This window comes from Notamacropus eugenii, chromosome 2, assembly GCF_028372415.1.
Source record: "Notamacropus eugenii isolate mMacEug1 chromosome 2, mMacEug1.pri_v2, whole genome shotgun sequence".
Classification (NCBI taxonomy): Eukaryota; Metazoa; Chordata; class Mammalia; order Diprotodontia; family Macropodidae; genus Notamacropus; species Notamacropus eugenii.
This window is the reverse complement of record NC_092873.1, coordinates 303,727,905-303,753,060: the sequence shown is the minus strand read 5'-3', so window position 1 is coordinate 303,753,060 and position 25,156 is coordinate 303,727,905. Positions and strand designations below refer to the sequence as shown.

The window sequence follows — 25,156 nt, the reverse complement described above, 5'->3', positions numbered from 1 at the left end:
TCCTGTACGATATTATTCTTGTTGAAGTATCGCCCCTGGAAGGAAGGAGGTGTATGATGGAGGAAGGAGGGTGAAGGAGATAGTAAAGCTGGCAAGTGTGTATTTACTACTTGACTTGGTTGATTCTCTTCAATATTATCTTATTTATTCTTTCACTTTAATTCACCTAACAGTCTCAAACTGTGCTTGTGATGGGGATACAAAGACAGAAATGAAACAGTTCCTTGCTTCAAGGAGCTTACATTATTATTATTTTTTCTGGGGAGAAATGATTATATAATACAATATTTATATAATGATATATAGCATTTTTGGAGGGAAATAATGTGCAGTGATGAGTACCTACAAAATATATACAATATAACTTAAGAGGATGGTGGATACTAGCAACCATTGGGGCAGTTGGGAAAGTTGTTTTGTGTGAAGCAGCATGTGCTGAACCTAGAAGGAAGTCCAAGAAGCAGGAATGAGAAAAGAAAGCATTCCACACATGGAAGGCACCTTTGCCCAGAAGGGGAAAGGGAATATCACGTACGACAAACAGCCCATAGTATGCCAGTCTGGAACGCAGCATGTGAGGGTTATGTGAAATTGGCCTACAACGATAGTCTCCATACCAAACGAGGTTGTAATTTAACTAGAAAGAAAACCCACTGAAGCTTCGTGGGCAAGATCTGCCCCTTAGGAATATGCATTTGGTAGTTGTGGAAGAAGGATTGCAGAGGAGATAGACTGGGTATAGGGAGACCAGTTACAGTGTGGAAGCAATCCAGGCTGGAAGGACCTGAATTACTGTGAATTTAGAGGGGATGGATGTGAAAGATATAGAGGTAGAGTCAATTGACTTGGCAACTGGATGTGGGGTGGGGGGGATGATTAAAGAGTAGTGGATTGACTTGGGTTGTAAATGTGGGGAACTGGAAGAATGGTGGTACTTTGCACAGAAATGGAATTGAGGTAGGTTTATGGTGGAAGATTCTGTTTTGGAAACATCCAGGTGGAGATGTGTTCTCTGTAGATTGGGGAGTTTTCTTTGTAGAGGTATTTGAACCCATAAGAGATATAAAGGACAAGATCTTTTACCTGAGCTGGATTCCATATGTCTAATTGCCCGTAAAATATTGCCAATTAAGCATTTCTTAAGCACCTAGGCTTAAGAAATAGTGCTAGGCTGGGGTGGGGAACCTGCAGCCCTGAGGCCACATGTAGCTTTCTGAGTCGTTGGGAGATCTTTTAACTGAGTCGAAGTTTAACAGAAAAAAATTTATTAAAGGGATTGTTTTATGAAGTTTGGATTTAGTCAAAGGGCTGCACTCAAAAGACTTAGAGGGAGGCCACAGTTTCACCCTGCCTCTGCTAGCTAAGCTCTGGCCTCAAAGAACTTTAATTCTACTTCTAAGTCCTATTGATACATCAAACCCAGTGTGTCCAATTTGCCTTCCTTTCCTGATTTCTCTATTTCTTTCATCAGTACAATCATTTTTTTTGGGTTCCTCAGACTCAGAATCATGTAGTTAAAATCACTTTCCCTCATTTATACCCATTCACTTTAAGATGATTTTACCAATGAAATAACACTTGCATTTGATTTTATTTTTCCCCTTTCTATCCATTCTGCCACCTAACTGGTCCCTTAATGCATTGGCTGCTAGCTAACTTGCCTTGCCTTAGTTTCTTATTTGTAAAATGAGGGTTTTGGCTAGGTGACTTCTAAGGTCCATTTCAGGTCAAAATCCTTGATCCTGTGAATTTAATCACTTTGCAGAAGTAAAAAGGGCTGCTTAAACACCATTCTTTCCATGTGGTTTTCACTGATTTCAACCCACTTGTCCCACCTCAGGCTGATCTCTCCCTACTGGGATCTGTCAGCACTCTGGATCTCTTGTGTACTTTCATTCTGCTTGCCTTATAGTTATGTTCATGTTTTATTCCATTCTAGTAGAATGTAACTCCCAAAGGACTATGTCATATCCTGCTTTATATTCCCCCTCAGCTCTTAGTACATTGTCTCTTACGGTGTCTTGTATTTATATGGCACTCAGATGTTGAATTTGATTTTTGTTGAATACTACCTTACATTGTTACTTAACTAGGTTTCATGTGTTTTCTCTTTAGAGTATAAGCTTCTAGAAATCAGGGACTAATTTTCTTTGTTTATCCTTCCTCAGGGACTTAATGTCCCTTTCAATGTTTCCTCATACTTACCTACCTCATCCTTCTTCGTACTGGAAGAATCTTGTGTGATTGATCTGGAGTATGGTACTGGCAAATGGCCTCTGCTGTAGAGTAAGCTAGCCATCCCACACATATTTCCTCCCATTTCTGGGTTATGGTCTTGCAACCCAAGCCAAGTGTAGAAAGGCAAGAGATATATTAATGACAATTCACTTATATGGCACTTTGTCATTACAAGATATTTAATAGACATCTCATTAAATCTCACAACATTCCTGTGAAGTAGATGGAGATTCAGAGTGGTGAATGGAGGACTTCAAAAGTAATGTTAGACCATTTCCTACCTATTTGGGAATCTTCTTTAAAATCTTGGATTAAATGACTTGGAAGGTTCCTACCAGTTCTAAATTCTATTATATGACTTGCCACAGTAATAGCAACAGAAGAGAAATGGCTGAGACTAGAACTCAGATTTTCTTTCTCGAATTGCAGTGCTTTTTCTGTTATATTGTGTCTCCATGAGAAAAGTTAGGTTAAGAGAGATGGTCGGCGTTGAGAGAGGGGTTACTTGGAAGGGATGGGTGGAGATGAGAGGGGAATAGTCTGGGTCTACTCCAGCTCTGACAATCACAACTTAAGCTAAGAAGTATCTTTGGGGTGTGATAAAATGCAAGCAATTTGAGATCTGAAGGGGTGGACTATAAAGATTAACACCAGTCATCAGCGATCTCAGTATTCTGATATTCAAAAGGTTTATTAATAACAAAGCTTCATTAACATTTGTGCATGCGTGCATCATCTTCAGTTCCAGTATGTTATGGAGCATTCTCTAGGGGCCTCATTCCTTGCATAGGTCAAAGAAATGGAGGTTAAAAATTTCCATTTCTCTGAATTTCTTATATAAATATAAAAGGAGGTTTACACAAGTCTGTGTTTGCAAATTATTTCTTTGTTTTATCAGTGTTTTCTTTTATGATGTGCTGCATATGGTGTTTGGGTCTTGGTTTCCTGTATCTTCTTTGATTATCAGTCCAGGGTCCAGATGTAAAATGCCTGGATCCATCTGGTCTGGTTGAGTTTCTTTGATGGACTGTAGTCTCCAGTAAAAATTCTGTTTTCTTTCACCCCTTTATCTCTTAGTAAATTTCCACACTACTCTCACATGATTTGATGTTCTTTCAGCCATTCACTGGTAATTTTGCATTCCAATCTCTTCCTGATTGATTCAGTAAAATGAATGAAATTATAATTTACTATTATAACTACTGATTAATCCATTAGTATAATATCTATTTTTAGTTCACTATTATTGAGAACCCTTAATCTCTCAGTCCTCTTGTCCTTTATCTGGAAGGTGAGGTCTCTCAGTCTGGGTACTGAGTAGCTAATATTGCTCTACCTATTTTACCATATAAACCTAGGTTGACTTGGAAAGAAGGGGATGAAGCCCCCTTTTTGATAAGTATAGATAAGTATAGAGTAAAAAGAGGACATTGGGATCATCTAGTCTGCCTTATTTTTTAGATTGAGGAAACAGGACCAGAGAAACAAATGACTTGCCCAAGGTCAAACAGAGGAAGACCAGAGACTAGAGAGAATGCAGGTGTCTTGATTTCTGGCCCACTGCTTTTTCCGGTAGAACTGCTTTTCAATTCCTTAGCCCTCCTCTGGAGGGGGAGCAGCATGATGCCTGGAAGTCAAGGCTCATGGGTTTAGTCACTCAGCTGTGTGGTTTGGGAGAATTAGCTGGGGGTTGGGAAGAAGGAAGAGAGGTGGGCAGGAGGAGAAATCTGACGGTGGGGGTCCTTTGGCCCTGGATGGAGACAGAGGATTTGGGGAGGGCGTGAGGGAAGAGGAGAAGGAGGGAAGGCAAAATGGGAGGGAGTTCTTGATTTTTATTCCTTTACCTAGTGTGACCAAAAAGGAGAGGGAGAATGGCTGGAGATATTCCGTCAATGCCCTTTCCTTTTGTGTATTAATTTCTGCAACTGGTAGTGGGGTAAATGGGTAAAGGAAGGGTGTTGGGGGAACGTGTCCTTGCAATAAATAATCAGAAATGTTGAGATCTGGGAGTGGTGACCCTTCAGATGTGAGGGACAGTGGAGTCCAAAGCTCTAGGAAATCTACCACCCCCATCAGACCCTATTTCACCCTGTTTTCACTAATTAGCATGTGGCGGTGGTATGGCAGAGGGTACTGCCGGTAGGCTAACTGAAGGAGAGAAATTGGGGAGGAGGGCGTGTTTGTGGGGAGGGTTCCGAGACTTGAGGGTTTATCCCGAAATTCTGCTGGTTTGGAGACAAGGGGGTTGGTTGTCACGCTCTGGGGAAGCGGTGCCAGTCCCCTGCCTCTCCTGGCTTGAACCTGATACGTGCGGTGTAGGTAGGGAGTGACCCTTTCCTTCCTTGCCTGTAGCTTTCTAGTTCTGCCTCTCAGACTGGCCTCTTGTCTGTCTTTCCTTCTTTAGCGGGGAGCAGGGAGGGTCTCCGCCTTCTCTCTGACAGGTCCCCCCCACACCCCCCAGCCGTCTCTCCATCTCTCCCTCTCTCCCTCCCTCTGGCTTGAGTCGGTACTTTCCTTTCCATCTGGTCTCCCCACCCCAATGGTCTCTCCCAATGCTGGGCTGCGCGAGTTGGGGGGGGAGGGGGGGAGGCGGAGCTGGGGTGGGGGGGGGCAGGTCTGCATTGCCGCTTCCCTGATACCCAGAGCAGCCGCTGCCGCTGTCTGCTCGCAGCAGCCCCGACATCCTGCTCCCTGCTTCCTTGCGGGGGGGACCCTCCCAGGTGAGACCCCCTACTCTTCATCCCCTCTCTCTCCCTAACCCATCCACCCCCTGCATCGGAAGCATCCTCTTCACTCAGATTGGAGCCCTTTTATGCTCCAGTCCCTTTTTTTTGAGGGGGGGTCCTCATTTTTCATCAGGAGGTGTTGTGGGGGATGGATATTTATTTCCACTAGGATGCTTTTGCTCTCTCTCTCTGTCTCTCTCTCTCTGTCTCTCTGTCTCTCTGTTTCTCTCTCTCTCTCTCTCTCTCTCTCTCTCTCTCTCTCTCTCTCTCTCTCTCTCTCTCTCTCTCTCTCTCTCTCTCTCTCTCTCTCCGTCTCTCTGTCTCTCTCTCTGTCTCTGTCTCTGTCTCTCCTCCACTCCCCAAGACTCCCCCCTCCACTTCCAGATGGGCGGGGGAGGGAGTGGTGTTGGGGAAATTGTCTGAATTATATCACCACCCAAATCCCCAAACCCTAAATGTACCTATCACCTCATCTTTCCTTTTCCCAGTCTCTCCTCCATCAGGATGTGGGATAAATGACCTTGGCAAGGGGGGGGTTGGGTGGGGGTAAATTATGCCTCCTTTTTCTCGTTTGAGGCTTGAGGTAAATAGGTTGGGAGTGGGAAGACGCTAGATGCTGAAACGTGAAAACAGAGGGAGATAAGTGTATCTGTTAGGAGATTTGGGAGGGTTGGAAGGGCAGATTGTGGGGAATCTGCATGTGGGGAGGGTGATAAATAGCCTGGAGTAAGACAGTGAGAGGAATTGATATCTGGAGATGTGGGCAATGGATAAAGGCGGGAAATGTTGGGGGGTGATAATGGACATTAGTCTAGCATGAAGACTTGGGGGAGGTGGGAGGTGGAAGATGGGGAAAGGAGCTTAGAGAAACCAATTGGTTAATTCTTGGTGCCCTGTTGCTCTCCAGATCAGGAAAAATGGGGGGAGGGGACTTGTGAAAAATTCCCTTGGTGAAGGCCTATGTCCCTGTGTCCTGTTTGTCTGTCTTTGAGCTCCTGCCTCTCCATATTCCTTCCCTTGCAGCCTCAGCTGTCACCTCCATTTTCTCTTCACAGCAGTGGCCCTTTCCTCATGCATACGCTTGGAGTGAAATGGGGGGGGAGTGCAGGGAAGGGGGGAGGGTTAGCCCAATTTTGTCCATTCTTGGGGTAGGGGCTGAGATTCTGCTTATCCTTTTGGAAAAGGCTGGGGAGAGGCTGTCGGACACCTCCTGTAACATCTTATGCTCAGGAGGGTGGAGATTTGTATTTGTATTTGGATGTATTCAGTTTACCAGTGACCTTGTCACTTGTGAGTGGAGATGGAGGGAAAGAGATGGGTTGTGTTTCATATCTAAGGGCTTTTGAGGTAGTGGGGTCCTTCTAAACCCCAAATCTCCCAACCATGGATGGCTTAAGGACACTGAAAACACCTGATTCACTCTACTCTCTTGTTCTACAGAATCCATAAGAGGAGTGAATTCAGCTTTTATGGTCTCACAGTGTTTATAACCAGACTGTCTCCATATCACAACCTCCTAGGCTCTCTTTTCTCTCTAGCCCCTTGTCTTTCCCTACACACTTCACTGAGACTGAAGCTAAAAATAGCATTTCCTCTAGCCTTAACCAGCTCTTGGAATCTCCAACTCCCCTTCTCCCTCATCTGACCCATCTGATTCCCTGTTACCTGGGGAAGGAGGAGAAGGATGAGCTGCTTCATTGCTCTGGAGACCATCTTCAGTCTCCATATCACTGGGGCAAATGGAGTGACAACCACAGGGCATGACCTCAGGCCAATTCTGCCTCCTCCTGAAGGACTCTTGGGAGACCCATTTTGGATTAGGGAGAGGATAATTTGGGTGCGATTTTTCAGTTTTTCTTGCTGAGGAATGAGGATAGCGTGTGTGTGTGTGTGTGTGTGTGTGTGATTGTTCACTGCTACTGGAAAAGATCACAGGAATATAGATTTAGAACTAGAGGGGACCTGAGAATCCAACTCTTTCTTTAAATGATGAACTGAGGCCTAGAGAAGTGGTACAAGGTTATACAGGTAAGTAAGTAAGTAGTAAAGACAAAATTCAAACCGAGGCCCTTGACTCCAAAACTGGTCCTCTTTCCACTCTAGGGATCATTAGTCTTGGACCATGGTTTTAGACACAGTCTGAGAGATCTAGGCTCTGATCTCTGCCCTGTATATCACTACCTCCCCATCTCCTATCTGGGGATATCCTTAGTCTCCCCAACCTATCCTACAGCTGTTTATAAGGGACCTCCTCTGATAAGACTTTACGCATACCCCATAAGAGCATATGTGTGCACTTTTCATGATCTTTTCCTTGGGCTATTTTTTGGGGGAGCCTATTCCCCCCCTTATTCTGCACCAATCTTTGCCGCAATGCAGAGTCCCTGAAGGCCTTTTCCCCCAACCCCAGGAAGGAGGGACAGAAAGGATTAAGTGGGGATTAGGAGGGGAAGTCCTGAGGGAGTGGGATGGTAGGGTAGGATTTCCAGAGACTAGACTAGGAAGAAGACCTCAGAACTCTCAAGTGAAGGAGGAGTCAGGAGGTAAGTTTGAAATGAAAATGCTCCTGTACACCCCCACCAGAGAAAGGGGGGGTCCAGCTGTTGGTCCCTGGAGAAAAGTACTATTTTCTGCCTTCTACTCAAATCTTGGTCTTTATTGTTCATTTGCTTCCTTTATATGATTTGGTCAGGACAGTGGGGCATAAATGAGTGAGTTGGGCTCATCTAGGGCGATCTTGGAACCCTTGAGAAGACCCTTGGTCTCAGCACCCTAGTATGTTCCTTAGTCCATGACCTACTTCCTTTTTCCTTCATTGTTTCCTTTTCCCTAGCCAATATTTCTTCCCTCTTGGGATGTGCCCAGAGATGACCTGCATTTGTTTGTTTCTTGTAGAATGTGAACCTTTGCTCTGGCTGGACTGGTCATGTCAATCTCTGTGACTTCCCTCATAGGAGAGGGAGATACTGTGGTGGAGTAGAAAGAGATCTGGATTTGGAGTCAGAGACTAGAGGGTTGAATGTTAGGATATGACTTAGGCAAGTCACTTAAATTTACTTGGTCTCAATCCTGTCATCTATGAAATGAAGGAATTTGGACTCAGTCTAAGGTCCTTTCTAGTTCTGCCCATGAGCCCAGGACTTCCTGACCTTGATGGATTTCATCTGTGACACAGGTGGAGAGGCATGAGACATATATTACAGTCTAAAAAAAATGGAAATATTGTCCTTGTGTGGGGCTTGGGCCATAAAGGTGTGATGATGGGCAAGACTTGGAAACTCCATTTTCCAAACCTGCCTCACTGGACTCTTACATCCTGCCTCCTATGAAACATTAGGATGAGGACCAAGGTGACCAGACAAAGGGCCTAAACATACCTCCTAACTATTGGACCCCCCCCAAAAAAAGTAGAAACAAGGCATCAAGATGAAGGAAATTAGACAACAATGCTAATATGTTTTTTTTTCCTTTTTCATCTCTCTGTGTCTAGTTCTTAGTAGGGCAGATAGGGTTTCTAAGCTTAATGGGAAAGAGGTAGGATAAGCTGATAGAATAGGGTTCTAGACAGATCTGTGTGGAGCTTGAACCTGTTCTCCAAGGCTAAGGTGAGAGGGTGCTAATGGGTCTTCTTTCATCTCTGGTTCAATCATACTATTCTCAATCATTTCCACATTTTAAAACATAGGTTGGGCATGGTGGGATTTGGGATGGGAAAGGGACTGACTACATTGTATATTGATTGGCATTTTCTGATTCTCATCCTTTTTTTTTCTTTTTCTTTTCCTCTATCTTCCAGGACAACCAATGTTTCCTGCTGAGGCATGACTGCTCTCCCTTTGCTAGCCTGAACATTCCAACTTAACTCCAACCAACCTGATTCTCCTTTCCTTTCCCTTACCTCTTCCCAACTCCCTACTTTTTGACTATGTTGAACAGGTTGTAGGTTTATGTTTTCTACCAAATACCATCAAAGCCTTCCTTCCTCTTCTCCTCACCCCTCCAATATATGCCCCTTTCTGGTCCTACCTTCTCTTTCATTCTATGTCTAAAGCTCTTTGAATGTACTTTACCTGGGGTAAAGTGTATGTACCAGGGGGTCTTCTAAAATCTGTAGGTTTCTTGAGGGACAGGACAGGGAGAGAGAGAAGGCAGAGGGAGGACCCCTGAGGGGTGTCCAAAGACTCCAGTGATTGCCATGGATGAAGGCTTCCGTGACCGAACAGCTTTCATCCGTGGGGCTAAAGATATTGCAAAGGAGGTCAAGAAGCATGCAACTAAGAAGGTGGTTAAGGGCCTTGACAGAGTTCAGGACGAATATTCAAGGAGATCCTATGCCCGATTTGAGGAGGAGGATGATGATGATGACTTCCCTGCCCCAGCTGATGGTTATTACCGTGGGGATGGAGTTAGAGAAGATGAAGAAGAAGGGGGTGCATCCAGTGATGCCACTGAGGGCCATGATGAGGATGAGGAGATCTACGAGGGGGAATATCAGGGAATCCCCAGGGGAGAATCAAGTGGAAAGGGAGAGCGTTTGGCAGATGGGGCTCCCCTGGCTGGGGTGAGGGGAGGTCTGGGTGATGGAGAAGGCCCTGGAATTGGAGGGGAAGCTCAGCGGCGGAAGGAGAGGGAAGAGCTAGCCCAGCAATATGAAACCATCTTGCGGGAGTGTGGCCATGGCCGGTTCCAATGGACCCTCTATTTTGTCCTGGGTCTGGCACTTATGGCTGATGGGGTCGAAGTCTTCGTGGTGGGGTTTGTGCTGCCCAGTGCTGAAAAGGACATGTGCCTGTCTGACTCCAACAAGGGCATGCTGGGTGAGAAACCAAAGTCTTTCCTATTCCTTTTCCACGTCTCACCCCTTATCTCCTAGGTAGCCCCCTATTCCATTTCTACTCTGGCCGCAAAAACTCTGTTGAACATTGAGTGACCTCTGAAAGTATCTCCTAAGGATGATAGGGACTTTGTCCAGGTCCTCCTTCCTTTTTTCAGTTCCCAACTAAGGTTTGGGAATCTTGTGGTCCTTTCCTAAGGAGTTGGACCATGGCTTGCAGAGTAAGGTAAAAAAATCTATGGCCTACTCAACTTCTGGTGTTGGGATTATGGAATTGTAATGAGCTTGATTATGTTTTCCTCCTCTCATGACTTCTCACCTACCTTAGGAGGTGGAGCAGGGTCAAGGGGAAGGTTTATCTTCATGGCATTTAATCTTTGTCACAATGGGAGGCCATTCTCTGTTCATTTAGGCTTTCTTTGTGCCCTGCTGGGAGAGGGCTTATTCCTTCCCTTTGGTGGCAAGGGAATAGAAAGTGAGAGGTCAGAATCCCAGTTCTTTTACTTGAATAGGAGAGAGGGACGATTTGACCTTGCCCCCAGCTCTCAGTTCCAGATTGGGGTGTGTGGCTGAGGACTTGTGAAGTTTCTGGGCCTAAAGCTGAGAAAGCTATAATCTCTTGACCCTTGAGTGGCTCCTGGTAGTGCCCAAATTGCACACAGTCCGAGGACAAAAGGTTGAAATGGGGGAGAGTGCCATAGATGGTTGAAGGAGATTATGAAAGAAGAGAGGGGTTGAGATTAGTGTTGGAAGGAATAAAGGTTAGATTTAATGGGGAAGATATGGATTTCCTTACTAAGAGATTTATTAATTGGAGATGAGTTATTTCTTTCATCAATTAACACACGAGATCTCTAGCTGAAGCCAGTGGGAGGGCTGATGTGACTTGCAGAGGGTGCTGGGGAGAAGGGCCTGAGAGTGGATTAGATCTCACTCACTCTTTATTCCCATATCTGTTAGTCCAAGGTCCCATTATGTTTTAATTCAGGGATTCTACTCTAGGTTCTTGTCATTTTGCCCTGTCAATTTCTCTCCCAAATGGGACCCAAACACCCTAGTCTTATTTCCTAACCTTGGATCTACTTGAGCAGTCAGATTGTTTTTCTCAGGTTTAACCTTGATTCATCCTGGTGTAATTTCATCTCATTTTACTTTCATTTGGCTGGAGGAGACATGATTGACCTTCCCATCCTTTCCCTTCTGTGTTTCTCCTTCCAGGCCTCATTGTCTACCTGGGTATGATGGTTGGAGCTTTTCTCTGGGGGGGCCTGGCTGACAGACTGGGTCGACGACAATGTCTGCTCATCTCACTCTCCGTCAACAGTGTGTTCGCCTTTTTCTCGTCCTTCGTCCAGGGTTATGGCACATTTCTCCTCTGCCGCCTGCTCTCTGGGGTTGGGTGAGCACCTGCTTCAAAGATTCCTTTCTTCCTTTCCTCTCTTCACCCCAAAGAATTCCCCAAATTCACCTAGAACTTCCTTTTCCATTCCCAGATGTACCCTCCCATTTTAATGTCCTCAGTTTCCTCAGAAATGCCTTCATGAGGATCTTCTGGTGGAAGCCACCCCAAACCCTAGGTTTATATAGCACCCAGAAGCTTTCTCATTCCCCCAGATTCCTAATTTTCTAAACATTATGGAACCTATTGAAACTCTGGACCTTCCCATCCTCTTGGTATTTCCAGTGTCTCTCTAAACTTCCCTCAAGGGGCAGCTAGGTGGTGCCGTGGATAGAGCACCAGTGCAGGAGTCAGAAGGACCTGAGTTCAAATCTCACCTCAGACACTTGACACTCACTAGCTGTGTGACCTTGGGCAAGTCATTTAACCCCAATTGCCTCATCCTGGGTCATCTCCAGTCATGCTGATGAATATTTGGTCACTAGATTCAGATGGCTCTGGAGGAGAAGTGAGGCTGGTGACTTGCACAGCCCTCCCTCACTCAAAACAAAGTCAAATGCAAGTCATGTCATTATTTCTCTTATGGCATGTCTTCTTTGGCAACAAAGGATGAACACATACACAAAACTTCCCTCATTTCTCTAACCATCACTGCCCTGTATCTGTCCTACTCTGTATCTAAGACCTTTTGTGGACCTTCCCCTGGGATTTCTCTTCCCTTAAATTTCTCCTTCCAGGACTTTACCCATTTCTTTAACTGTCCTAATCTCCTCAACTCTCCTCCTACTCTTTGAGACTTTCCATCTTCTCCCTCTCCTTTCCTATAGAACCCCTCATCTTAGAAGCTTATTTCCTGCCATATCTTACTTTCCCCACCTTTGGAGGAAGAGAGGAGTTCGGGAATGGGTTTGGTGGTGGGGAAATGATTGGAAGTCTGTTCTGATCTGGTGGGAGGAGTCTGGATCTGGGGAGTAGTGGTGGTGGTGGGTGGTGAAATGGGGATCTTATTCCTGATGTACTCTTAAGCAACCTATTCCCTGGAATTCCCTACAGGATTGGGGGGTCTATCCCTATTGTCTTCTCCTATTTTTCTGAGTTCTTGGCCCAAGAGAAGCGAGGGGAACATTTGAGTTGGCTCTGCATGTTCTGGATGATTGGTGGTGTGTATGCAGCTGCCATGGCCTGGGCCATCATCCCTCATTATGGTGAGAGCCCCCCAAGGGACCTTGCCCCTTCTGGAGACACTCCTTTAGATTCCTCTCCCTAAGGCAGAAACTCCCCTTAATCCAGCATGGTTGGAACCTTCATTCCCAACTAGATTGAAAACTCTAGAATGTCCCCCCTCCAAAATGGGTATCGTTCCAGGGTGGAGTTTCCAGATGAGCATCTTTCTGGTTTCCAGCAATATCCCCTCATCTTTCTCTTTTTTTTCCACCAGGATGGAGTTTCCAAATGGGTTCCGCTTACCAGTTCCACAGCTGGCGGGTTTTTGTTCTCGTGTGTGCCTTTCCTTCTGTATTTGCCATTGGGGCCCTGACCACACAGCCAGAGAGCCCCCGATTTTTCCTGGAGGTAAAGGGTGATGGAAATTGGAAGGGGAAACTTTTGGCTCTGGGATTTCTAGCTGCTTAGTTTTTTACCATTTATCTGCTGATTCATTGATTGATTTTTTTACTTCCCTTGGAGGTTTTTATGACTTCTAGCTGGTTCGGTTTGATCCTGGGTCTCTATTTTAACTCTTTCTCTTTCACCAACTGCTTTTGCTCTGAGGGATGGGATTTTGCCTCCTGCATTTACTCTGTGGCATTTTGGGTGTGGTATAGGACCCTTCAATGTCATCAATGGCTTCTTACATTGTTAAATATATTGTTCCATGCATTCACCTTGAAGTGATGGCCAGGACAATTTCTTCAGGGGGCTGTAGTTCAAGAACCCTGAGTTCACTAGTTTTCTGGTATGGTTCTGCCTCCCTTGCCCTATTATTCCTCCTACCAAGGGTCATTTGGTCTGGACATCAAGAACCGAGGCAGAACCAAGGTTCAAATCCCAACTCTTACACCTAATTACCTGGGTAGCTTTGAGCACATTGTTTAACTTCTCTGGCACTCAATTTCTCATTTATCTCTAGCAGTTGTTTGGGGTAGGTCCTATGGTGGTGATGGGGAGAGGTCTGGCTACAGTACTCCCCTATTCTTGCCCTTATCCTCTTATTGGTAGTAACCCATTTTTTCTCCTCAGGACCTCCCTTCAGTCTGACTTTGTTTCTAGTCAAATCCCTCAGCTCCTCCCCTCAAGAGGAATGGTTTTCCTTTTATGTTCAAGGGAGAGGATATGGGAAGAAGTTATTTCTCTGAGATAGCTACTTTAGCAGTTCTAGCTCTCAGCCTGTTCATAGACATTTTCTGTGAAAAAGACTGCTTATACTTGTGCTTTGTTTTTGCTTTCTTATTGCTCAGGACTTATTTGCAAAGATGAATCAATAATTCTCTTTTTTCCCCTCTTCAAGTCTCTGCATTGGAAGGTCCCAGCAGTTGTAAAATCACTCTTTGTTCTGTGTACCTTGCCACTCCACTTTCTCTAATGGAACATGTAAATGAGATATGCAATGGCTAACCTCTTTATCTTAAGGAAACCAGTTTCTTTAACCAACTATAGTGAACCCAAAGCAAAACAAACCCTTAAGAAACAAAGACTGATAACACAGCCTCTTCACCTGAGAGAGACACCTAAGGGGTTGCAATGGACATAGTTGTGGGCTTGGAGTCAGGAAGACCTGAGTTCAACTCCTGCTTTAGACATTCATCAGCTGTGTAACCCTGGACAAGTCACTTAACAGTTGTCTGCCTCAGTTTCTCCAATTGTAAAATGGGGTAATAATATTACCTACCTCTCAGGGTTGTTGTGAAGATCAAATAAGATAATATTTGTATTAGCACAGTATCTGGCACATAGTAGGTCCTTAATAAATACTTGTTTCCTTTCTTCCTGAGAGAGCTAATAAGTAAACAGAAGCAAAAGACAGGGAAGTTGAGGCACCCCCAGTTCTATTCTCAGCAGTATAGACAGACAGCTCAGACCATTTGCTATCTGTTCTATGTGACCTCTGCCTCATCAGATTATGGTTCCTCCTCTTAGAATCTCAGCTTTTATTCCTCTGTCATTGTCCTAATGTCAACCCCATATCAGGCCCCCAACCTGCTTATGCTAGCCTCTTTTCTTCCTCTCCTTCCATACTTTCTTAGGAGAGGGTTGGTTAAAAGTCACAGAGAGAGTCCCAAAGGCTCCCTAGAGAGAGGAACACTGGGAAATTTCCTACGTGCCAGGAACCATTGTCTTCCAATAACCTGTTATGATCAAAATGAGGAGGTCAGATTAGATGACATTTTGAGGTTCCTTTCAGCTTTAGATCTATGATGCCATGACTTCCTTACCTCCTTGGTCCAACTAAATGGCTTTCATCATTTTCCTTGTCCCCCAAGTCTCTCCCTTCCTTTCCATGACGTGGCCAACTAAGAATCTTTCCTTGAGTTGTCCATCTCTTGTTCTCCACTCCAACACCCATTGGATCCTACTGAGCTGGGCAAGAGCCCAGCGGTGGAAGGAGCCCTGGAATGGGAGTCAGAAAGCCTGAATTCTAGTGCTGGACCCCAGTAACCCAATGTGTGTGTGACCCTGATCAGGTTATTTCATGGGTTCCAGACGCTTCCTCTGTTAAATGATGGGATTGGACAAGATAATATCTGAGGTCCTTTTCAGCTTTGGACATCTGAGTCTATAGCATTCCTGGGAAATTCAGAAGGTGTGACTTGTGTGTGTATTGAAGGCAGGGGTGGGAGTGGAATTAGGTTGGTGGTATGTCTCTGAGATGTCATAGACCGTGGATTCAGAAATGGAAGGGTCCTTAAATGTTCTTTAGTCCAATCTTCTCATTTTATAGAAGAAACTGAGGATCAGAGAATGAAAATGACTTGCCCAAGGTCACACAGCTAGTAATTGGCAGAGCCTGTTATTTGAACCCATGCCCTTTAGGTGGGAGATAAACATCAGTAATTCTCAGAACAGGAATCAACCTGGTCTGGGAGTGAGTGAGGGCTAGGGGTGGCTGGGAGGGAGGGTGGAACTAGATTTGAGAGAGGCAGCTGTGATCTGGAGCAGTTGGAAGGTTTAAACTTGCATCTATGTCTGTGACTGCAGAATGGGAAACATGATGAAGCCTGGATGGTCCTGAAGCAAGTCCATGATACCAATATGAGGGCAAAAGGGCATCCTGAGAGAGTGTTCTCAGTAAGTCACTTCCTACCCATCCTGGGTATGATTTCTTCTCCTTTGCGATCTTTACAGACTCAGATACTGAAATTATTCTGAATTAATAACCTACCCCTTCCAGTGACATCTTCCCTTAATTCCTCCCTCACATAGATTATCATCTGTCTGTTCCCCACCCCAGACCTCTCCACTGTCCTTTCCGTGTTTGCAGGAGCTATCTCATATTGAATCAGATTTCTCTCTGTCTTTGTCTCTCTGTCTCTCCATCATCTCTAACTTGCCTCCATGTCCCATGACCTCCTAGTTTGCTACTGGCATGGAACACATGAGACTAGGTGATGCCATGTGACCTGATGACCCTTGTGTGTTGACTGGACCTATATCTTTCCTCCAGGTGACCCACATTAAGACCATCCGTCAAGAGGACGAGTTGATTGAGATTCAGTCGGACACGGGGACCTGGTACCAGCGCTGGGGGGTCCGGGCAATGAGCCTGGGGGGCCAGGTAATAGGGGAATTTTGGAGGGGAGGAAAGGAATCTGGTTAGATAGGAGAGAAGAATGGGTATTGAGCCTGGGGAACTCACAGATTAGAGGCTGGGCAGAGGTGGCTGTATCTGGGTGGAGGGGACCTGGGGTTTGCACGTCCTCCTCCCCTTGACCATCTACTCCCACCTCTAGGTTTGGGGGAATTTCCTTTCCTGTTTCAGCCCTGAATATCGGCGCATCACCCTGATGATGATGGGCGTGTGGTTCACCATGTCATTTAGGTGAGGGGCTTCTGGGGCTGAATAGGTGTATGTGCTTGTTGGGGTGGTAGGGGAAGGGGAAAGTAGAGGATGAGCTGGAAGTTAGTCAACAAACATTTAGAAATGCCTCCTATGTGCCAGGAACTGTGCTAAGCACTGGGATACAATGGAAGGCCGGCTCAGTCCCTGCCCTCAAGGAGGAAAGGGGGAAGGAAGGATCTAAGGAAGGAGACAAGCATTTATTTAATGTTTATCTTGTGCCAAATACAATACTTTAGTGAGGAAGACAACATATGGATAACTAGGCAGCTGGTGGATAGACTCATATATAGGTGTCACAAAGACACAGGTTCAAATCCTGCTTCAGATACTTATGAGCCTTGTGATCCTGGGTAAGTCATTTAACCTCCGCCTCAGCCATTTCCTCACTTGGCCTCTAAGTTTCCTTCCAGCCTTTAACCCATGATCCTAAAATAAGTACAGAGTAGAAAGAAGGTGATCTCAGAGGGGAAGGCATTAGCTGCCGGGTAGACCTGGAAAGCCCTTTGACAGAAGATGGTATTTCATCTGAGTCTTGAAGGAAGCCAGGGATTGGAAGAGGAAGAGGTGAGGAGGGAACCGAGCACATTCAGGTTTTTTTTGGGGGGTGAGGCGGGGAGTAGCCAGTGCAAAGGAATCAAGATGAGAGAGTAGGGGGAGGTGTTGCTCTGTACTCCCTGACCATTCTTTTGTGTTCTGCTCCAACCATGGGTTGATGTCTCTCCTCAGTTACTACTGATTCGGGTTATGATTGATCTCTCACCTTTTACTTCATCCCCAAATTCTGCTCCTTAGCTACTATGGCTTAACAGTCTGGTTCCCTGACATGATCCGTCACCTCCAGGCAGTTGACTATGCTGCCAGAACCAGACTCTTTGCAGGAGAGCGGGTGGAACACGTGACCTTCAACTTCACCCTGGAGAACCAGATTCACCGTGGGGGCCAGTACTTCAATGACAAGTACGTGAGGACTTGTCCCCATGCCCTCTGCCAGGGGCTCTCCTCAAATCCCTCTTTGCTCCTAGCCAAGGAATCTCCAAGCAGAGCTCAGTCTCTGGGAATTCTAGAGGAGAAGCCTTCTGTGTCAGACATCTCTGGTTTCTCCTCTTGACAATCATTGAAGGGCACAAGTTGGGGTGGGCAAGAGTGTGTATGTGTGTGTGTGTGTGTGTGTGTGTGCCAAATAAGAGTATTTTATAATATGTACGTATATATATATGTATGTATATAATATAGTACTTTAAGGTTTGTAAACCAATTTCTGAGTTACTGCTTTTGAACCTCAAACAATCTTGTGACATAGGTGGTTCTATTATCATCACATTAAAGGTGAGGAAATTGAGACTGAGAGGCTCTGACTTGTGTGGTTCTCCTCCCCTCTCCCTGACCCTTCCAGATTTATTGGCCTGAGACTGAAGTCAGTATCTTTTGAGGATTCACTATTTGAGGAATGTTACTTCGAGGATGTCACGTCCAGTAACACGTTCTTTCGGAACTGCACTTTTATCAACACGATATTCTATAACACAGGTACCAGTATTTTGCTTGGGAAAAAAGCAAGGTAGGCAATGTTGAGAGAGGGGAAAGGACTGTTCCAGACCACTGATCTGCAAGTGTTGTTTTTTCCCTCCTCCAGACCTGTTTGAATACAAGTTTGTGGGCAGCCGGCTGATCAATAGCACATTTTTACATAGCAAGGAAGGGTGCCCCCTGGATGTGGCTGGGACAGGTGAAGGCGCCTACATGGTTTACTTCGTCAGCTTTCTGGGGACGCTAGCTGTGCTCCCTGGGAACATCGTGTCAGCCTTGCTCATGGACAAGATTGGCCGACTTCGAATGTTGGGTAATTGGGGAGCAAATGGGAGAGGTGGGAAGAAAATAGCCTTGACAGCTGACAGGACGATGGGACTTTGCCCAGGGAATTGAGATTTAGAGTGTTACTGTTGGCACATTTACCCCTTGGCTGTGTAAAAACAACTGAGTTTAGCACCTAGGTAGCACGAATAATTAGCTAAAATAGGAAATTACCAAAGAGTGTGCCTCTTCTGCCCCTTCCCCTTGCCCTGACCCTCCAACTAGGCTTGTTCACTGTGTGAATACTTTAGCAGCATCCTTGAGGTGTCTTAGGATTACTACACTCCCCCTCTCCCCAATGGAATGAGTCATAAAATTTTTATTTGAGAGCACTGATTCCTACTCCTTTCCCTGGCTCATTTTATGCTTGGGTGCATAATTGACCCTAGGTGCCAAAACTGCTAGTTCTGACTCTGCTTGATACCACTTCCTAGTCAAGAAATATTTGGCGAGAATCTGTTATGTGTTATATTGTGCTAGGCAATCTGTGCCCTGTGAGAGAACTTTAAAGAGGTGGTGGGAGTCCAGGATAGAAGTGTCTGACAGGAGTTAAAAGTAATCAGGAAGACAAAGAGGAAAATACTCCTGTCTGTAATATTGTAGATCATGCCCTGGGCAGGCCATATAGTTGGTTAGTGGATTCTGAGCTGTACAGTCATAGATAATGGTGGCTGGGTCTTGGGACCTACACTCTGCTCTCCTCTCTTTCCCAACTCAGCGGGTTCTAGTGTGATGTCTTGCATCTCCTGCTTCTTCCTGTCCTTTGGGAACAGTGAGTCTGCCATGATCGCTCTGCTCTGCCTCTTCGGTGGGGTCAGCATCGCGTCTTGGAACGCGCTGGATGTGCTGACCGTTGAGCTCTACCCTTCAGATAAGAGGTACTTGAGTCAGGGAGCTAGGTATAATAGAGGGAATGGAGGGACCAAGGGGCTGGGGGTTGGGGAACCAAATGGAGGAAAACCAGTATTCCTTCCAATGGGAAAGAAGCTTTCTCCATGCTCCATTTTTTCTTTAATAACTTGTTGCTTCTATGCTCACTACTCCCAGGATTTCCATGGTTAGCTTTGTTATAGTGTCTTCTGTCTTTCACTGTCTACTTCTAACTCCCATTTGTAACTTCCATCTTCCTGTAAACTCTATATCCCCCTGTGAATGTTTCCTGCCCTTCTTTCTCTCCCCCATATTAAGTCCTTGAGTTCTTTCTGCTGCTCCATCATTAGCATCACTACACACTCACCTTTCCTCCACAGATTTCACTGAGCCTCTCTTTACGTCTTCTCTGCCCCCATGTTCCCCATTATATTTTCTTTTGACCCATCTCTCCCTGCCTCCACAGGACCACTGCCTTTGGCTTCCTGAATGCCCTGTGTAAGCTGGCAGCTGTGCTCGGGATCAGCATCTTCACCTCTTTTGTGGGGGTCACAAAGGCCGCCCCTATCCTCTTTGCCTCAGCTGCCCTTGCCCTTGGCAGTTCCCTTGCCCTAAAACTTCCAGAGACCCGGGGGCAGGTGCTGCAGTGAGGGAGAGTTGGACAACATGGGGGCAGTGCACTGTGAGACCAACAGCTCCTTCATCAACACCCACCTCCATCTGGATCCAAGAACCCCCAATTACTCCTCCCTACCCCTCTTTGTGTTTGATGTCTTAGCTGTGTGTGTGTTTGTGTGTGTGTGCGGGCGTGCACGTGTGTGCATGTGTGTTCCTCATGGGGCAGGGGCTACAGAGGAGAAAGCTCTTCCCCCTAAGACTCTAGAGAGGCTCCACTCCCTACCTCCAGCTATCCTTAAGGTCCAGAAGACTCTCCTTTCCCTTCTTCCCTGACGGTATGGTTAAGGCTCTTACCCCTACTTCTTGGCCTACAGATAAAGCCCTTGTTCAACCTGTAGAAACTTCAGTTCTCCCTGGAGCTAAGATCCAGGAGAAGGGGGCCAGGGCAGAGTAGGGATGAAGTATCTCTTTTCCCCTTGACTCTCTGTACAGATGTTCTTGCGGGGTGGGGAGAGTAGAGAGGCTGAAGACCAGGGCTCTGAAGATGAGGTACAGGATTTGGGGTGGAGAATGAAATAGAGGGTCATAGCATGTCCTCTGATACCTCCCTGTGGATGCTGGTAGGGGTAGCAATAATCCTTAGCCTCCTGGGCTTCCCTTTCCTGTCCCCCAATTTGGGTTACAAATTTGAATCTTGAGTTTTATAAAGTTTGATTTTTTATTTTTATTTATTTATATTCAGTTCTGAGGCAGCTCAGCTGGTATGTGTGTGTGTGTGTGTGTGTGTGTGTGTATGTGTTGTGTGTATGTAATGGGGAGGGAGATGTTGCTACATTGTCTTGAAATTTAAGCCAAGGGTAATTTTAACAGATACCATATAACTGTGGCCTCACCAACAGAGTTCCCTGCTTGTCCTTTCTATCAAGCCTAGAAGTGTAACCTCTGGGCTGGGTGGGCAAAGGGAACACCTAGATTGGGGGGACAACTCTAGATTAAATATGATCTAAGCACAGTGTCCTCTCCCTTTCCCCCTAGAGAAGCACAGGCTCCCCTGCCCACAACAGCACAGAGAGAACAGCACGGGCACCCACTCTGTCCAAAGGGGCTCCACTCTAGGAGTCGTGGGGAGGTCCAAGAGACCAGCAGACAGATCTAAAAGCACAAGGATCCCGGAGTGGGAAGACAGGGTCCCTTTCCCTGAGCCCCTTTAACCAGGCTGGGAGCTCCAACCCAGGAGCCTTAGCTCCCCCATATAATCTCTTCCCCATGAAATGGCCCCTGCCATTTAAACTTTAGCTGCTCCTTACCCTGTGTGATTGATCTTTCTCTGGTGCCCCTCACTGTAGTTGTGATGTATTGTAGTTTTTAGCTGTTTGTAAAATGTAAAAAAATTAAATAAAAAAAGGAAAAAAGGGGAAAAGTATGAAAAATAAAAAGTAAAATCCAAATTCCTCCTCCTCCCACATTGTGTCCGGCCCCCCTAACCCTGTGGTCACTCCCCTCATTTTGTAACACTGACCAGGTGGTGACTGTTGAACTCTGTGTCTGTGCTCAGACTACCCCTTCCCTTCTGGTGCCATGTGTTATGAGCCACAACTCTGTCACCCCATCCTGCTGGACACAACTCCTTCCCCACCACCCCAGGAGGGACCGTCCACCTTCCCACCCTCTTGGGAATGCCCTTCCCCTCCAGTTGATGTGAAAAAAAGAAAATGAAAATAAGAGAAAAAAATAAAATTTTAAAAAATCCTTATAACTGAAAGTGCTGTCCCTTTATTTCTTCCATTCAAGTCCATGTCTGTGGGACCGCCTGCCTGTTTTGTCTGTCCTGGGCAGTGGGGGTGTGGGTAGGTGGGTGGGGGAATGGAATTAAAAATGGATTTTTCTATATTCTTTTTGGGACTGTTCCATGACAGTGGATGACCACCACATTTTTCTGCACCCAGCTGGAAGTTTTAGAATATCTTTCAGGTATAATATTCTGATGAGAAGTTCTGTTTTTTCTTCCTTTACACTGGATCTCTTAAATTCTTCTCTTTCTATTAACTGGCTAGAACCTCAGTTTATGCCTACCTTTCTCCTAGAGTCTTGCCAGAATTTTCTAACTGATCTCCTGGCCTCCAATATAATCTGCATATATTTCATACACCTTATTCTCGCCCACTTCCTCCTACATTGACTTTTAACTGACCAAAGATTTGATGAGAACCCTGAGTTTCCCTCAAAATTTAACTCAAATGTCACCTTTGACAGGAGGTGATCCCTTAGCTGCTAGTTCCTTTCTCTCTCATACAAATTCCCTTGTATTTATTTATATATTCTTAGTTGTAGCTGCTGGCTCTCTGCAACATAAAGTCCTTTGGGGTAGGTAGTTTCATTTTTGATTTTGTCTCCTTAAGAGCTTAGCAGTACAAGTGCTTAATATGTTTGTCAATTGGTATAAATTCTTTAAGGTGGCACTCAAGGCTTTCTATACAGTAGAACCTCGGTTTACGAATTTAATTCGTTCCGAGATTCCGTTCATTAGGCAATTTGTATGTATTGCAAAGTGAATTTTTCCATATAAAATAATGTACAGTGGGATGATAGGTACCACATGCCAAAAATATTCATATAAAAATATTTATAATTTTAAGTAAATTTTTGTTCCTAATGCACCTGAAACACAGTAGCAATGACTAGTACACAATATAAACTGAAATTAACCTGCACTTTACCTTTGAGAAGACTCGTTGCTAGTGTAAGGGAGATGAGAGGGAGGAGGAAGAGGAAGGGTTATTGCTTGGAAGGAGAATCTCTTTCTATGAGAACATCAGGGATTTTAACGTTAGAAGTGTTCTCTCTTATGCTACTTTCGCTAAAAGTAAGACTAACACTACTGCCTTCACTTATTTTTCATTTTTTGGAATCACTTTCATGTTTTGACTCAATGATTTTTTTTCTTTACATTCACTTCTGACTAGGAATCTACCTAATGATATTTTTTTTTGACATTTTTTCAGAATGTCATGGAAATGTGACATTGCATTATCATTAAAAATATTTGGGGCTCTCATTGCTACAGCCTCATTTAGGTGATGTTTTTCAACAAAATTTTGATGTTCTTACTGTGAATTTTTATTCATCCTGCAAGACAAATTTTGTGAAAATTTTTTCCTTGTCCAGCGAAGCATATGTAAACCAGGTTACTCGTAAACTGAGGTTCTACTGTAATTCTGACTCTCATTTTCCAATTTCCCTACTTACTACTATGGTATAATGTTAAGAAAGCTAGATTTCACCTGGTAACATCTAGGTTTGAGTCTATAGCACTGGTACTTATTAACTATGTGAACTCAGGCAAGTTAATTAACTCTTTGGGCCTGAGAATCCCTTAGACCAGAGGTTCACAAACTTATTTCACCTCCTTTAAAAAAAATTACTCAGCACCCCCCAGAAATCAATTTTCTTTAACCCTTTAGCAGTTCTTTGAAAAAGAAATATAACATTTTAAAAAATGATGCATCTTAAATTTAATAATTTACAGTAAATTTGTGGGATTTTCCTATGCTGAAATTTTGATGACACAGTATTGCATCATGTAACCATACAGTCTCATACTGTAAGCAAGTCATTACACACACATCTTCTTGCTAATGCACACTGGACTTCCCAACAATGTGCAACACCCTTTCCTACCAACACCTGCCTGTTAAGACCTGTCAGAGGACTTGACCACTGATCAGTAATAACTTGCATTTTGTGTGTTTACTTGGAAAATAATGTAATCACTACAACTTTAGCTCTGTTACATAACAGATGAAACACAAATAACTACTAATCTCCTCTCCCATCTATATAAAATCTTTATGTATTATCTCTACATAAAGATGTCTTCAGTGAAGGTATTAATAGGGAACAAGTAGGCTTTCAAAATGAATATTTAACAATGAGCTACATCTTTACAATTTTGCAATTGCCTCATGATATTACAGGTGGGATCCATAAGGATGAAGTAATTTAAAGTTATAAATCTGGTTATCAGCAAATACAAGAACTGAAAGAAACACTGGTTTCTCAACTCCCAGACTTACAACTTCATCAAACCAAACCACTTCCTACTTATATTTACTATGTCCATGTCAAAGGATCTCATAAGATTCAGAACAAGAAGGACCCTTAGACACCCTCTCCACTCCACCTCCAGTTCATCCTAATCATTTTAATGACTTAGAAACCTGAGGCATCACATCATTTCCCCAGTGTCACCGAGGCAGTTAAGTTGAAGCTCCAGATTTTGAACCTGGTCCTCTTATTCCAACTCTACTCGTCTTTCCAACATACCCTGTCTCTCCCAACTAAGTTTTAAACTTCTAGAAGATGAAACTTGCAGTGCAGTGAAGACACTGGATCTGGTCTGGGTTTAAACCTTACCCCTGGTTCTTACCAAGGCAACCTCTTTACATACACAAGTGATCTCATTCCATTCTATCTTCTCCAAAGATTGTCTCCAACGTCATCCCCTCTTTCATTTATCATCAAGCTCTCGCCACCTACTGGATGCTTCTCTTACCTGCGCACAAACATGTCCATGTCTCCTGCATCCTCAAATGATTTATCCATACCCTCTATCACCCCATGCCTCTCCTTGTGGCTAAGCCTTCTTTGAGATTAGCTACAATCAGTATCTTTACTTTCCTCTCTCTTCTTAACATTCTAATAGTCTGGCTTTAGATGCATCTTTCAAATCAAACTGCTCTCTCAAAGTTACCAATGATTTTTTAATTGCCAATCCAATGGTAGTCAATTTTATCTCTGCAGTCTTTGACACTGTCAATCACCTTCTCCATGTGAAATTTTGTAACACTGTTTCTCTCTTGGTTCTCCTCCCATCTGTTTAACTGATCTTTCTTGGCTTCCTTTGCTGGACCTTCATCCAGGCTGCACCTGCTAACCATGGATGTCCCCTAAGACTTTGTCCTGGGTCCTCTTTACTATTTCCCCTATACCATTTCCCTTGATTTCATCTCCTCCCTCTATGTATATTATTCTCAAGTCTATCTATCCAGCCCTAATCTGTCTTCTGACTTCCATTCTTGAATCTCTAATCATCTATAGAATATCTTGAACTGAATATTCCAAGAAACATCTTAAACTCAGTATGACCTCATTCCTTGACCTTTCCCCCCATATCCTCTTCTCTTCCTAACTTCCCTGTGACTGCTGAGGGCACCATTCTTCTCCTAATCATTTGGGATGGCATCATAGACTTTTCACTCTCACACCCCATAAGCAATCTGTTGTCTTGTTGATTCTACCTTTGCAGTATCTTTCCTCTACTCCTCTTGACACTACTACTGCCTTGGTGTAGGCGTCCACATCTGCAACAGGGAGCAAACAAGGATTTCCTGCCTCATTTCTCCTGTCACATTCAGCATAGCAATGCTCCTTAAATATGGCTCTGACCATGATACCACTGTATTTAATAAACTCCATTGACTTCCTGTTGCATCCAGGACCAAATATGAAATTCCCGGTTCACCTTCTAAAGTCATTCATAAGGTCACCAGCCTTCTACCTTATAC

General features: G+C 44.6%; 1 protein-coding gene across 2 annotated transcripts; it reads left to right on the top strand.

The window, feature by feature from the left end:
- The first annotated feature begins 4,867 nt into the window (after nucleotides 1-4,867).
- Nucleotides 4,868-21,349, top strand: SV2A (synaptic vesicle glycoprotein 2A). Of its 2 annotated transcripts, none has more exons than XM_072644669.1 (12): nucleotides 4,868-4,958; nucleotides 11,017-11,197; nucleotides 12,251-12,402; nucleotides 12,636-12,769; nucleotides 15,392-15,481; nucleotides 15,858-15,968; nucleotides 16,144-16,232; nucleotides 17,046-17,210; nucleotides 17,647-17,780; nucleotides 17,887-18,093; nucleotides 18,823-18,982; nucleotides 19,441-21,349. In XM_072644669.1, the coding sequence occupies exons 2-12, from the start codon at nucleotides 11,037-11,039 to the stop codon at nucleotides 19,622-19,624; spliced, it is 1,587 nt and encodes a 528-aa protein (XP_072500770.1). In that variant the 5' UTR covers nucleotides 4,868-4,958; nucleotides 11,017-11,036; the 3' UTR covers nucleotides 19,625-21,349. The 2 variants fall into 2 exon arrangements, with proteins under 2 accessions (XP_072500770.1, XP_072500769.1); XM_072644668.1 differs by lacking the exon at nucleotides 4,868-4,958 and adding an exon at nucleotides 8,726-9,781 and having other exon boundaries at nucleotides 19,441-19,825.
- Nucleotides 21,350-25,156: the final 3,807 nt, after the last annotated feature.